The sequence below is a fragment of the Echinops telfairi genome, unplaced genomic scaffold, assembly GCF_000313985.2.
Source record: "Echinops telfairi isolate 266 unplaced genomic scaffold, ASM31398v2 ScPeMD7_5;HRSCAF=22, whole genome shotgun sequence".
Lineage (NCBI taxonomy): Eukaryota > Metazoa > Chordata > Mammalia > Afrosoricida > Tenrecidae > Echinops > Echinops telfairi.
Genome location: NW_022103901.1, coordinates 23533171 through 23544672, shown reverse-complemented (window position 1 = coordinate 23544672; position 11502 = coordinate 23533171). Strand labels below are relative to the sequence as shown.

Below are 11502 nucleotides of genomic sequence, written 5' to 3'. Positions count from 1 at the left end.
TGAGACCCCTCTGCAAGGGGATCTCCAGTGGCCTACTAATGGGCTTTGGATCTCTACTCTGCACTCCCCCCATCATTCACTATGGTAGGATTTTTTGTTCTGATGATGCCTTACACCCTCACATTATTCTTAAGCAAATCCCTAACATGACAGAATTGAAAAGGAACTACTGTGGAACCTATACATGAAATGTTGATTTTTTTTGAAAGAAGAAAGAAATAGTAAACTCTAAGATCAGTTAGAATATACCTTTCTAAAATGAGTTTTCTATTCCAGGTAGTTAAGAATATTTAGGGTAAATGATTCTATATAATATCAGAGTTTTAAAATAATAATGTATCCTTTCTTAAAAAGACACAAGTAGGATTATTCTAGTTTGATAATTTAGAAGAGACCATATTCTGAAAACTACTCCAGGTGTAAAGTTAGCACTTGAGCATATCCAAATAAACTATGTTTGATGCAGTAATTTGCTCCAAAAAAAGGTGAGAAACCCCTTAGCAACCGCAAAAGAAAAGGAGAGCAGTACATTGAAACATGAGAGGGAGCAGCAAAAAAATCCAAATCCTGGATCAGAGAAGCAGCTTAGGAGCCTCTGCAAAGTCAGGGGAGCTCATGTTGAGGCCTTCTCGTATGTACAGCAGGATCCCCAATAGAGTCAAGAGATTGGTAACAACTCCATCCAGAAGTAAAGGTCTTTTCTGGAGGAAAGCATCTTTCACTTCTTCTTGGAATAGAGAGAGAACCCCTGAAAGCAGTTTCATGAAATACCTGAGGAGATTTAATACCAAGAGGCCATATTATTTAATATGTTCCAGAAAACTCAGAGCAAGGAACACTACAGATATGAAGCTAAGACAATTATTGTATACATCACTTTGAATATAAAAAACAGCACACCAATTTTGATGGAGCAGAAGTCAATGTATCCCAGATTTCTACACTCTTTGAGCTGCTGTCCCAGTCATCTCCAGCATCTTCTTTCCCTCACATTCTCTGCTTCTCCTTCGGGGTTTGACAGTTTTCTATAAATGTTCTACAGAATTCACATCCTCTACTTATGGTTAAGTTAAATCCTAAGGTTTACACCTCAGGATCTAGATCAGGTAGAAAATAGACAGTCATCGTTCTTCATCGCAGGACAGCTCTCTCAGATCCTCTTGGCCAGAATGTCTCCTCGTGGTCCATTCCGGACAGGCCCCTCTTGGCTCCCTGGGGACAGGTTTTCCTTGGCCACCTCAGAACAGACCCTTCTGGTTTTGCTGTCGTCACTGCCAGTTCTCCTCGCTGTCACTGCCTTTTGGGGGTTAGTTGCCACCAGCTTTGCTGCTAAGCCCCTTGGTTTAGGACTTCCTCATTGGCTTAGTGTGGCAGCCCTTGACTGTGGTACAGCCCTCGTAGAAGGTTCCTTGTCTTCTCACTCTTCTTCCTCTTCTCTCTTCTCTCTGCTTCTTCCTTCTTTCTGTCCAGAAATTTCTGTGGTTCTGTCCATAGTGTGTGTATGTGTACTTCAAGAAGTTTATGGGGCACTACCTTCCCCTGCTCCCCTAGCCCTGTGGCCATTTGCTAAAAAAGAAGAATAAAAGGATTTTTTTAAAAAAAAGAAGTTTATGGGAAGATTGCCATAACTTTTAATTCCAGATTTCCATGCACCCTTTGATGCCTCTTATATAAAATAGGGCTGAAAATTCTATGGACTATATATTAAGAAAAAATATGCATGGATTTAAAATCGTTTTTGCCCCCCACACCAAAACAAACAACAAACCTTATACCACCTTGTTATAACAGATCTATATAGGATCACGTTTGTGGTACTAAAAAGGATCAGGCATCAGTTTGAAAAGACCCCTTATCAGGGCAACATGAATTCTACTGAAATTGAAGAAAGAACAAGCACCAAATTCATGGTGAAAGAATGATAAAATTGTTAAGGCTTTAGGAAAAGTGTATGAAGACAATTTCTGCAAGAAATCTGAGGTTTATAAATGAATAATTAATTTTAAGAAGAAACGGAATTATGTTGAAGATAAAGGCCACAGTGATGCGCCACCCACATCAATTTTCTTTTCTTTTTTATTTTAATAAATCATTTTGGGGGAGGCTCTTACAGCTCTTAAAACAATCCGTATATCAATTGTGTCAAGCATGTTTGTACATATGCTGCCATCATCATTTCCCAAACATGTTCTTTCTACTGAGCCCTTGGTATCAGCTCCTCTTTTTTCCCCTTCCTCTACCGCACTTCCACCCGCCCACCCTCTTGAACTCTTGATAATTTATAAATGATTTTTGTTTTCATATTTTACACTGTCCACTGTCCACTGTCTCCCTTCCCCCACATTTCTTTTGTTCATCCCCTGGGGGAGTGTACATCGATCATTGTTACTGGTTCCCCCTTTCTCCTCCTTCTCTCCCCACCTTCCCCCAACCCTCATGGTATCACTACTCTCATTACTGTTCCTGAGGGGTTTATCTGTCCTGGAGTCTGTGTGTTGAGAGCTCTTATCTGTACCAGTGTACATGCTCTTGTCCAGCCAGGTTTGTAAGATAGAACTGGGATCACGATAGTGGCAGGGGAAGAAGCATTACAGAGCTAGAGGAATGCTGTGTGTTTCATCGGTGTTATACTGCACCCTGGCTGGCTCGTGCCCTCCGTGTGACCCTTCTGTGAGAGGATGTACAATTGTGTACAGATGGGCTGTGGGTGTCCATCTGACCCCCATTGTTTGCATCAAAATGGTTGTTTGTTTTTGGTCTTCTGATGCCTGATACCTGATCCCATCGACACCCTGTGATCACACAGGCTAGTGTGCTTCTTTCATGTGGGCTTTGTTGCTTCCCTGCTAGATGGCCACTTCTTTAACCTCAAACTTTAAGACCCCAGACACTGTATCTTGTAATAGCTGGGTACCATCATCTTTCTTCACCACGTTAGTGTATGCACCCATTTTGTCTTCAATGATCATGTGGAAAGGTAAGCATCACAGAATGCCAGGTTATTAGAACAAATGTTCTTGCATGGAGAGAGGACTTGAGTAGAGTCCCAATATCTGTCTGCTATATTAATACTTAACCTATAAATATACGTACATAGACCTATATCCCTATCATTATATACTAGTATATTTACATATGTACATACCTATGTTTATACCTCTATAAATATATTTTGCTTCATAGGTTTTTCCTCCATTTCCTTGTATTTTCCTCCTGTCCCATTATCATGTTCGACCTTCATTCGGCTCTCTGTACTTCCTCTCAGCTACGTTGCCCTTGATTAAACCCCACCAGGCATTCTATGCCCTCCTGGCCATCAATTTTAGATCTCTTGTTCCCTTGTCCCTGGGTTTGTTGGCTTCCCACTCCCTTTCCCCACCTCCTCCTGCCCCTTGTCGCACTGGAACCATCAGTGCCTACCTTATATAAATTGACGTGGGAGTAAAAACAGGAGGAAAAAAAAGCCTATGAATAGTTCCAGGTCTGTCTGCTGACCCCTATGAATGTTTTCTGATCGGGTCTGATGCAGTGCCAAGCCCTACCCCCACCCCCTCACCTCTGCCAATGTCCAAAGTGTAATTTCAGAATTCCTTGGGGACTTTCTTGCTTTGCTCCCCTTGCTGCTGTCCCTTTGTGTTATGCTCTGATGTGGGGGTGGGGGTAGGGGTCAGGGTCAGACAGGGTACAATTCCCAGACTGTATCTTTGGTGCTGCCCCCTATAGCTCTGTGGGTCAGTAAGAGGACGTCGTTTCTTGTGGTGGGGCCAACCGTACAATTGTCTGTGTGTTGGCTGCTCTGAGTGGGAATGTCACCCTCAAAGCTTGGTGGGCCAGGATATGCTGTTCTATTTCTCTGTCTCTCTCGTCCCCCGTTCCACCACCCCCCTCCCCCAGTTTCCTCCCATGTGGTCTAGAAAGACCTGTTACTCTCTCTGGGATGCATCTTCAGTGCTGTCCTCTATAGCCCATTCTTCTGGGGAGGCCAATTGAGCTGGGATAGGGGCCGACCTGACCTCACAGACCTCTCTGTTAGTTCGCTGTTAAATGCCAGTATCTTGCCCTCAAGGCTTGGCACACCAGGTTGAGATCTGGTCTCTCTAGTGCCCTCTTCCCCCAAAGCCTTTGTCTTCCCCACTTCCCTTTTTTTTTTGCCCCCCACCCCCACCCCTCTTTCCCCCTTTTTTATGTTGGTATGCTGAATGGATCATTTGGCTTGGTCTGTCCCTGCCTGTGTGCCTCTCCCTCAACCCGTAAAGTATGTATTAAATAGTTTTTCTTCTGATTCCACTGTGTTGATTGGATCTACCTTAGTGGACTCAACTTGTTCTTGGTCTTTTGTGCTTGGCTAACTTCACTTAGCATAATTTCCTCCAACTTTCCCCATGAGACAATGTGCTTCATGTGTTCATCACTGTTTTTTAGGGACGCATAGTACATGCCAGAGTTTTCTAATCCACTCGTCTAGTGATGGAAATTTAGGTTGTTTCCAGATCTTTGTGATTGTGAATTGTGCCGCAATAAACAATGGAGTGCAGATGACTGGTCACGGTCTATTTCTTCTCGGCACATGCACAATAGGGGGATTGCTGGGTCATAAGGTAGCTCAATTTCCATTTGCTTTAGATATCACCAGATCATTTTCCACATTGGCTGTACGTATCTACAAGACCACCAGCGGTGGATGAGAGTTACTATTTTGCCACATCCCCTCCTACACAGCATTTGTTGCTCTCTGATTTTTTTGAACTCGGCTATCCTCAGAGGTGTTAACTGGTATCTCATAGTTGTTTTAATTTGCACTTCTCTAATGGCTAATGATCGTGAACATCTTCTCATACGTTTATTGGCCATTTGGATTTCCTCCCTAGTGCAGCTTCTGTTCAGGTCCTCTGCCACCTCCTCAGAGGGCTCTCTGCTTTTTCTTGTTGCAGGCTATGAGGGTATTGTAAATTTGAGTAATAAACCCTTTGTCTGATGTGTCATTGCTAAAGATCTCCCAGTCTGTGGGTTTTCTTACTGTGATCCACCTTGAGTTTTGTCCTTGTGCATGGGATGAGGTAAGGATTTTGCTTCGTTTTTCTTTATGTAGATAGCCATTTTTTTTTTTCTAGCACCACTTGTTGAAGAGGGTATCCACTACCCATTTGATGTTTTGGGGGCCCTTATTGAAGATCAGTTGTCTATATGCTGCTGGTTTTATTTCTGGGTTTGTTGTTCTTTTCAATTGATGTGGGTATCTGTCATAATGACAGTACCATGCTGTTTTGACCACTGTGGCTTTGTAGTATGTTTTAAAGTCAGGTAAAGAAAGCCTTCTGACTTTTCTTTCTTATTGAGGAGTTCTCTGCTAATTCTGGGTTTCTTCCCTCTCCATATGAAGTTGGTAGTCAGTTTTTCCAGTTCTTTGAAGAAGGTTGTTGGTATTTGAATTGCAATAGCATTAAACTTATATAGTGCCTTGGGTAGGATTAACATTTTTACTATATTGACTCTTCCAATCTATTTCTGGAGGTCACTTTTGGTTTGTTATAGTAGGATTCTGTAATTTTCCTTGAGCAAATATATTGGATTTTTGTTGGTTGGGTATATCCCTATGTATTTCAATTTGTGCTTGGCTATTGTGAAGGGCACTACCTTCTTGATATTTCCTTCCGTGGTCTTGTCTGATGTATATCTCAATCCAACAGACTCCTGCTTGTTGATTTTGTATCCATCCACTCTTCCATATTCCTCTATAGCTTCCAGCACTCCTGTTGTTTTCAATGTATAGAATCATGTCGGGGTTTGGGGTTTTCAATGTATAGAATCATGTCATCTGCAAATAACGATTGTTTCACCTCTTCATTCCCGAGATAAATGCCTCTAATGTCCTTTCATTGCATTCTGTTGTTAGCTAGTATGATGTTGAATAGAAGTGGGGACAAGGGGCATCCTTGTTTAGTTCCCTTTCTCAGTGGGATTGTTTTTGTCTTTTCTCCATTAACTATAATGTTGGCTGTTGGTTTTTCATAGGTAGCTTGTATTAACTTGAGGAATTTTGCTTCCGTTCCTATCCTCTGGAGTGTCTTACTTAGGAATGGGTGCTGGATGTTGTCAAGTGCTTTTTCTGCATCTGTTGATATTATCATGTGTTTCTTAGCCATTTTATCTCAATGTGATGGATGATGTTGACAGACTTTTGGATTTTGAACCATCCCTGCATCCCTGGAATGAATCCCACCTGTTAATGATGGATGATTTATTTAATATAATTTTGTATTCTATTGCCCAATATTTTGTTAAGGATTTAGCATCAATGTTCATTAGAGATACAGGTCTGTGGTTCTCTATTCTTGTGGGATCCTTGTCAGGCTTGAGTATTGATGTCATACTATCTTTGTAGAATGAGTTGGGGAGTTCGCCATCATTTTCTATGTTCTGGTATTGTTTGTGTAGAATCTGTGTCAGCCCTTCCTTGAATGCTGGTAGAATTCTCCTCTGAAGCCACCTGGCCTGGGAGTTGTTTCACTGGTAGTTTCTTGATAACTAGATCTCTTTCTCCTATGGCTATCGGTCTATTGAAGTTCTTGACTGAGATATTCTAGGGAGAGCTTGTTATTCTAAGATTTTGTTCATGTCTTTTCTACTGAAAGAAGTAACCATGTAAACCAAAGAGTATGGACTTTCAGGTTTGTCTCCTTTTGTGTTAACTACATCAATGAATTCCTCTTAAATTAATATAAGATTATTCACCTATTATATCTTTCCTTTCTTAGGAAGTGTCATTAAGCAGGAGACTCAAAGAATGGTTAACTACTACATTCCCAGCAAGGACAATAGCTGGGCAAAAGTGAGTGTAGAAACCCCATCCCTTTGTAACATTACACTAATGATGAGAAGTCTTTGAGATCCAGGTGAGTAGAATGGGAGTCTGCCATTGTGGGAAGAATAGAGCATTTATGGGACTTCTCAAAGGGCCTGAATGAGTTTAATTGCTTGAGCTTTCTGATTCTAAATCCAATTATTATTCCAGGCCCTTTAAGAACATAAGGGCAGAGAGCTCCTTCTCTCTGTTTAATGATCTATGCTTTATACTTTCTTGCCTTCCTCTTCTATGCCTTTGTCCTCTAATTTAAATTTGGGAAGGAGTTGAGAGAATATCATGGGGTGGGCATAGGGGGTTGGCGAGGAAATGTTTCTTCTGGTTTGGGGATTATGAGAGAGATACTGCAAATGGTAACTGTATTTGTTGTTGCTCTTAAAGGTGTTTAGGGTTTTGGAGGAAGCAAAAGGGCAATTCAACTTAGAAGATTACTCCATCAGCCAAATCACGCTGGAGCAGGTCTTCCTGACTTTTGCTGTTCAAGATAAAGCAGAAGAGGGCCATAAAAATGAGATGGCATGAGATTTAGTTGCAACCAGTCATTCTTTGACCGCTCCCTCTAGCATCTGTATAGAGTGATATTTTTCTTTGTGTATTCTTGGTGTAAATATATTAATATAATAAAGAGTTTGTTAAAGGGGAGTATCTTTTTTTTTTTAGATTAGATCCAGCAGGTATAAATATGTGGACTTTTGATCTTTTGATGAATTTATATTTTTGTCTTCTAGAAGCAAAGAAAAGCAGCATTTATAAGGATAGGGACAAACACCTCCTCTTTAAGATTCAGAGCAATTAAATAGAAACACCCCGAAATGGGACAGTCCCGAGAGCAAGACATTTGTGTCTTAGTAGCTGAGTTAGGATTAGAATATAAGGCCTAAAGAAAAGCATCTTTTCTGTGAATACGAGCGCACACACACACTTTTATGCAAAAGATAGCTAATAAAAATAATTCCTGGAGTTTGAACAGTATGTTGGATTATTTGTAAAACCCAAACTAAGATATGCAATCTTGATTTCTAAGATAACCTTTGCCCTAGGTACTTGTAGTCTAAGACAGAGAGAAAAAAGAAGAAGAAGAAGAAAAACAAAACCTTAATAAATCGTGTGTTTTCCTTCACTTCTAATTAAGAAAAGAACAAGAAAGACAGGATTAAGGAAGGAAAGCAGAACGTTTATCTTTTGATTGTTATTTCAAAGATTGTTACTGTTGTGTATCATCAAGTCTACTTTGATTCCTACATATCCTCTAAGACTAGCGGTTCTCAACCTGTGGGTTGCGACCCCTTGAGGGGGTCGAAGGACCCTTTCACAGGGGTTGCCTGATTCATAACAGTAGCAAAATTAAAGTTATGAAGTAGCAACAAAAATACTTTTATGGTTGGGGCTCACCACAACATGAGGAACTGTAATCAAGGGTCGCGGCATTACGAAGGTTGAGAACCACTGCTCTAAGACAGAGTAGAACCTTCCCATAGGGTTGCCACATTTCTCTCCACCAGAGCCTATGAAGGGTTTAAACGACCAATCTTTTGATTAGCAGTTACAACTACTGTGCCACCAGGGTTTCCATGTCAAATGTAGCGTCCTCATAAACAACATAGAAATATAAGTACCTGTCTAGGATTTGTGAGCAGATCACTAATAAGTAGGGATGATCCTTGAAAAACTACAAGATGGGGAGTTCCTTATGCTGTTATTTTTGGGGTGGCTTACTTAAGGCTTCCTTGTCCTCAATTTCATATTATCAAGCGAAGAATATTGGAAGTGCCATGGACTGTCTTGGAAGAAGTAGAGCCAGAATGCTCCTTAGAGACAAGGATGGTGAGATTTTATCTCACATACTCTGTACATGTTGTCCGAAGAGACTAATCCCTGGAAAAGGACATTAGGCTTGGTAAAGTGGAGAGACAGTGAAAAAGAGCAAGGTCCTCAAGGAGATGGATGGATACTGTGGCTTCAACAATGAGCTCAAACCTAACAATGGTTCCTTGCATTGTACATTGGGTTGCTATGACTCAGAACTGACTGGATGACACCTAACAGCAATAACAACAAAGTGATGCCAAAAAGGAGGATATGTGAATGTATTTCTGTGAGGCATGAACAACTTGCGAATTCTATAAATGAAAATTCATAGCTTTTCCGGTGTGCCAAAATGCAAATCTATGGAGGAACTTGTCTAATTACAATATGGTTTTAGAGGTGATTGAGTCAGTGAACTATTAAGAAGAAGTGTTACTCACGTTTGATCTTAATAAATTGGAAATCAAGAATCCTCCTCAATTTAGTTTTAGAGTCAGGAGAAGGAAGACGGTAAGAAGTTTTAAGAAGTGTTTAAGCATCTGGTATTTTGAGTCTGAAAAATCGCCTTGGGGATAAGCATGAAGGATCACCGATCTTCCTACTGAAATTATGGTCATAAAATCTTGGCTGTATTTGAACTACAGAATTTACTTTCCATCCAAATTCCGTCTACACCTTTTTTGGAGGAATGTAAAGCCCTTTGTACTATACTGGCCATTTTAATCATAGGGAAGTTCGTGTGTTGGGGTAGCCCTCGGTGACTTCAGAACAGGTACGGCTAGGCTTACATCATAAAGGCCAAAATCAAGACTAAAAAAGACATTGATAAACCTGAGAAGCCTAAATAACTTATTTTACCAACCTTTACAGGTACTGTAGACTGAAATCATCTTGTGACCATTGTGCTAAGTCATTTTTGTTGTTCAGACCAGCAATATGTTGTACATCTAAAATAACTGTGCCCTGAGAGTTACTCAAAAGTATAAAGATGCCATAGAGAGTTATTCTTGGTACATATGTTCCTACATATTTTCTGTCCTATATTATGCCAAAAAGCTTTCACAAAATATCTGACACTCTTACCAATCTTTTGTAGATATTGAGAAATAAGGAAATTATCGTTTTTCTCTGGTCTTTGAATTTATTAATAATTATAACTTTTTATTACTCATGTTTATTCATGCTAATTTTTGAAGCTCCTTTTTTCTATTACGTATTTTCTTTATTGAGGCATCAGCCAAAATTTGCTTATGAAATGTTAATAAAACTAATATGCTTCCCTTTCTCTCTTCATTGAAAGAGCCTGGGATTGTGACATATAAAAATGGAAAGTTCTTGTTTTGCATGCTAATTTCAGCAAGTACTTCTGTTATTTATGAATGAGACACTGGAAAACATAATTATAAACCAATGTATTCATTGACATAAATGTTAAAATTCTAAACAAATTAGGTTCAGCAATGTATTAAAAGGTAATATAAACAGTTTGGGTTTATATAAAAAATGCACACTGATTTATAATGTAAATCAATCAATATACTTTACCACATTTTTAGAATAAAACCTAAAGTAGTTTGATCATCTCAAGATGAAAAGGGGTAATTGACCAATCAGATGTATAATTTACCAAGGAGAAGTAGACTAATTCAAGAATGACTATTATTATTCTTTCTTTTCAACACTGTATTAGAGGTTCTACCCAGGAGAGTTAGATTAATTCAAGAATGACTATTATTATTCTTTCTTTTCAACACTTTATTAGAGGTTCTAATTGGTGTCAAAATGCAAACTTTTGACATTTTTGGACAAAATCACAATCTTGAGGTTCATCAAGAACTTCACATGCTGGGAACTTTGAGTAGTTTATAATCACTAAGATTGCTATTTATAAAATTCTATTATCTTTGCCTACAGTGGATTTAAAATGCCTCACTAATGACCATGGTCTTTTTTTCCCATGCCAATTATTTTAAGTAAGGCTTCCTCTACCTGCAATTTGAGTGACATAAATAGGCAAAGCTGTCTAACGGGTTGGCAGTGATGTGTTTCTGAAGGTGGCTAAGGTTTGGGTGCCTGGTTTGTTCCTTAATTGGAGGTGAAATTTTTAGGAAGTGGAATTTTCGGTGGTTTGTCCTATCCTACAGGAATACACCACCACTTGTCTGTCAGTTTGTCCTACTGTGGTAGCTTGTATATTGCTGTGATGCTGGAAGCGATGTCACTGGTATTTCAAATGCTTGGTAAAGTAGAGGGGAATTGAAAAAGAGGAAGGCCCTCAGTGAGATGGACTGACACCTGCTGCAACAGCGGGCTCAAGCTCAGGAACCATTGTGAGGATGGTGCAGGACCAGGTAGTGTTTCCTTCTGTTGTGCGTAAGGTTGCTATGGATCAGAATGGGCTCCATGGCACCTGACAACCACAAAAGGTATATAGATCAAAAAGGACACACTGAAAAGTGAGATATCAGAATAAAGAGCCAATTATTTAGGTAAAACAGTCTATCTCCATTGTTGACTTTCAGTGTATTGTTGTAGACCATTCAGTTAATTCTGATTCATAGCAACGCACAGCGCTAATATTTACCACTCAGCATAGGGAGGAAGTTCTCAAATCTAAAAGTTCAATGAGTATCAATAGAAGTTTGTTGCTAAAGATTACTATTAGCTATAAAGTTGGAGCTCATATAATTTCACGAGGTCTGAAGGAGATGCATGATGATCTTTAGAATAGGGCTTGATATATACTGTTTCCTGGGCTGATCATTAGCCTTTCTGCTCTGGGGGCCTCTATTCAAATTTGGTTCCCCTGTCTAGTATCTTTGCAAACAACTTTT

General features: G+C 39.7%; 1 protein-coding gene across 1 annotated transcript in view; it reads left to right on the top strand.

Moving 5' to 3' along the window:
- Nucleotides 1–7493, top strand: part of LOC101660369 (phospholipid-transporting ATPase ABCA3-like) — a 199696-nt gene extending 192203 nt beyond the window's left edge. The window contains exons 29-30 of the mRNA XM_045285080.1: nucleotides 6756–6829; nucleotides 7244–7493. Coding sequence (XP_045141015.1) covers nucleotides 6756–6829; nucleotides 7244–7384 — 215 coding nt within the window. The 3' untranslated portion in view covers nucleotides 7385–7493. The remainder of the gene's footprint in view (nucleotides 1–6755; nucleotides 6830–7243) is intronic.
- Nucleotides 7494–11502: the final 4009 nt, after the last annotated feature.